We start from the raw sequence: 3,056 nt of genomic DNA, 5'->3' as shown, positions 1-3,056 counted from the left end.
TCGTGTGTAATCTCAGTGATATTTGTGTAATCTTGAATACTGTCTAAAGATAGGATTTGATGTAAAAATATAATCTCGATATGAGATAACTTTGACTATGTTAAATGTTAAAACTCCAAATTTATTTGTTTTGTAGAGTGAGTTGTTAACTTGTATCATTTATTTATATTTTGCGGTTGTTAAGTGATACTTTTGGATTTATATATGTTTTGTAATTTAGACTTTGAATTTGTTAAAGACTTCAAATTATTTGTTTATGTGAATTTTGAGTAAATTATTGAATATGGATTATAAAGTTGAGTATCTACCTATTTGATTTTTTTTGTTATAGGTTTATATATATAAATATAAGTCAATATGTCTAGTTCAACCAGCATGCGATTTAATTACTGAACAACCGGTTGAACCACTATATCAGTATTTTGACGGGTTTGATAATCGGTATGGTTTTAACAATACTACTGGTATTATGTATTAAGCACGCACATTCATTTATTCATTTAATAGTGACCAGATTACACAAATACTAAGGACACATGAATATAAGAAACAAACATCACTGTTATTCAAATCAAAGTTCTGATAATTTAGATAAGAACAACCCCAAACCAAATCCATTCATCTTTATTTATTACTCTCATTATTTTTTGGCACTAGGCCTTGAGAAGATGAGCATCAATATCTTCAGTAATCTTGTATAAATAGCGCAAGTGGCCATATGGAGGTGCAATTTCCCTATTGAGCTTTTCATAGTCAATAGTCCATTTAATAATAGCACCATCATTGTCCTTAGTATCATTCAATTGTAATGTGACTTTGAAGAGCTTGTATTGGTTACTCACATCTCCATCGAATATTTTCATTACAAGTGTCTTCTTCTCTTCGTCAATAACTTCAAATTTCTCCTTAGCTCGTGTGACCTTACCATCTTTGGTTTCACAAGTAAACAAAAATTAAGATCATATTGTAATAACATGTTAATATGATCATCAAAGAAAAGAAAGTATGATCTTAATTCAACGCCACATATTGACCATGGAAATTCACACCAATATAATTATGATCAATACCAAGCTCGTTTCTTCAACAAATAGAGATCTCCCATCTTAGATCTTGTCTCATACGTCATGATATATCAATTATAAATTTTATTATAATTGTTGTTTTTGTTTCATTATCATTAACACAAAACATATGAAACATGATTTAGGATAATAGATTTCTGTTTTTTACCACCATTCAGTTTCTCATTCGGCAACATATATGTTTTCTGGAAACCTATTTCTAAGTATATCATACACTTCCAAAAATAATATTTTTTGGTATTCTGGTAGTGAAGAAAACAAAGATGATGGATAATGAAAAGAAAAAGAAGAGAGGAGGATATAAGAATAAGTTACACAATACCACTGTATGAAAAAGTTAGCCAAAGGACAACTTTTGGTCCCCTAAAATACCAAAGGTAATTGTATTGTATAATGATTCTTTTTTAGGAAATCAAACATAAGCACTCTAATATTGTACATAGGTAACATAGAAATTGAATTACCTACTAAATAAGTCCAGTCTCTAACTGAACCAACAGTATGCCAGTCACCTTCATGCACCTTGCCGTGATGCACATGATCAGTGATGTTTTGAACATGGTGAATTTGCTTTGCAATTATGTGGAAGAACTTTGTAGCAGGTGAGAGAATGCCAAACTCAGTAGTAATTTTACCTGTGAGAGACATGTCTCAATAACCAAATAGAAAATATGAACTACCAAATGTAACAAAGGAGGAGGGGCATTCTGAAGGCTATGAGTGCAAAGGATTCTTTAGCCTTTAAATAGAAAATGTTTTTTTTATAAGCAAATATTAGAAACGAGCATAAGGGGTGCCAACCCAATTACAACTTACAAAGAAGATCTAAGTACAAATGTTAATACACCATTGGACAAAAGTGTACAAATTAAATCAGCTATTTTTTTAAACCCGCAACCAATATCTAATTTGAATTGAATCCATAATCTGAGTAAAACTATCATTCTCCCCCTAAAATAATATCATTTATCAAACATCCAAATAGACTAAATAACAACAAACCACAACATTCTCCACAAAGATTTTCATTTACCGATTTTACAAAGGGAATTACGAATCTTAAGCGATTCCATAATCGAATCCGGAAAAGTAATATGAATTTGAAGCCAAGAATAAAACCATTTCCATACATTAGAGACAAAAATGCAAGAAAGGAAAAAATGCTCTAAATGTTCATCATGCAACACACACAAATCATACTTCAAATCATTCACCCCCATAATATTTCTCTTATGTAGCTCTACATTTGTTGTTGCCCTACCTCTGATAATTTTCCACATTAAACAATAAACCTTTGAAGGGGCACAATTATCCAACATAAATTAAGAATATTACCTGACTTCATCACATTTGCATTCAAATGAGCCAAGTAAGTTTATTTCACGATATAGTACTATTGAATATTGGCTAAAAGAAAAAGATGATGAAAAGACTTTCTTGAGCCAAGCAAAAAAAGAAGTGGCTAAAGATATCTTGAAGAAAGGGAGAATTTATAGCCAAGTAAAAAAAAGTGGCTATGGTGAAACCAACATTAATGCACTTTTCTCTTTGGCCATATAATCTTTAAGAGCTTTGGCTATAAATAGGAGTGCCTCGTGTCATTGTAAGACACACCAAATACTTAGTTTAGTGCATATTCTCTCTTCTTGTTCTCTTTTCCTAATTGTGTGAAAAATACTTGAGTGAGAGTGAAATTGGATGTACTTGGATTTTGGGAAGTGAGTGAAACATCTATAGTTCTCTTTTATCATAATGAAATAATCCTTTTTGCTCTTCAGCTGTGGACGTAGGCAAATTGTCGAACCACATTAAATTATCGGTGTCATTTTCTCTATTATATTTTCTCCATGGGTCTTTCGCTCCAACAAACTAGTATCAGAGCTCGTAGAGCTCTTGCATGCTAAGCCATACGATCTAAAAGAAAATTCTTAGTATGCTATGTGTTTGCAGCATTGTCTGATCTTACACACC

General features: G+C 31.5%; 1 protein-coding gene across 3 annotated transcripts in view; it reads right to left on the bottom strand.

Moving 5' to 3' along the window:
* LOC109325775 (MLP-like protein 43) overlaps positions 468–3,056 on the bottom strand; it is a 14,121-nt gene continuing 11,532 nt past the window's right edge. Inside the window, exons 1-2 of one of the 3 annotated variants that reach the window (XM_019558327.1) lie at positions 1,550–1,814; positions 629–928 (exon numbers count right to left, since the gene is read on the bottom strand). In XM_019558327.1, the coding sequence (XP_019413872.1) occupies positions 654–928; positions 1,550–1,733 (459 nt within the window). In that variant the 5' untranslated portion in view covers positions 1,734–1,814 and the 3' untranslated portion in view covers positions 629–653. The other 2 variants (XM_019558328.1, XM_019558329.1) reach the window with 2 other exon arrangements.

Source organism: Lupinus angustifolius, chromosome LG13 (assembly GCF_001865875.1).
Source record: "Lupinus angustifolius cultivar Tanjil chromosome LG13, LupAngTanjil_v1.0, whole genome shotgun sequence".
NCBI lineage: Eukaryota > Viridiplantae > Streptophyta > Magnoliopsida > Fabales > Fabaceae > Lupinus > Lupinus angustifolius.
This window is presented reverse-complemented; position numbering and strand designations above follow the sequence as displayed.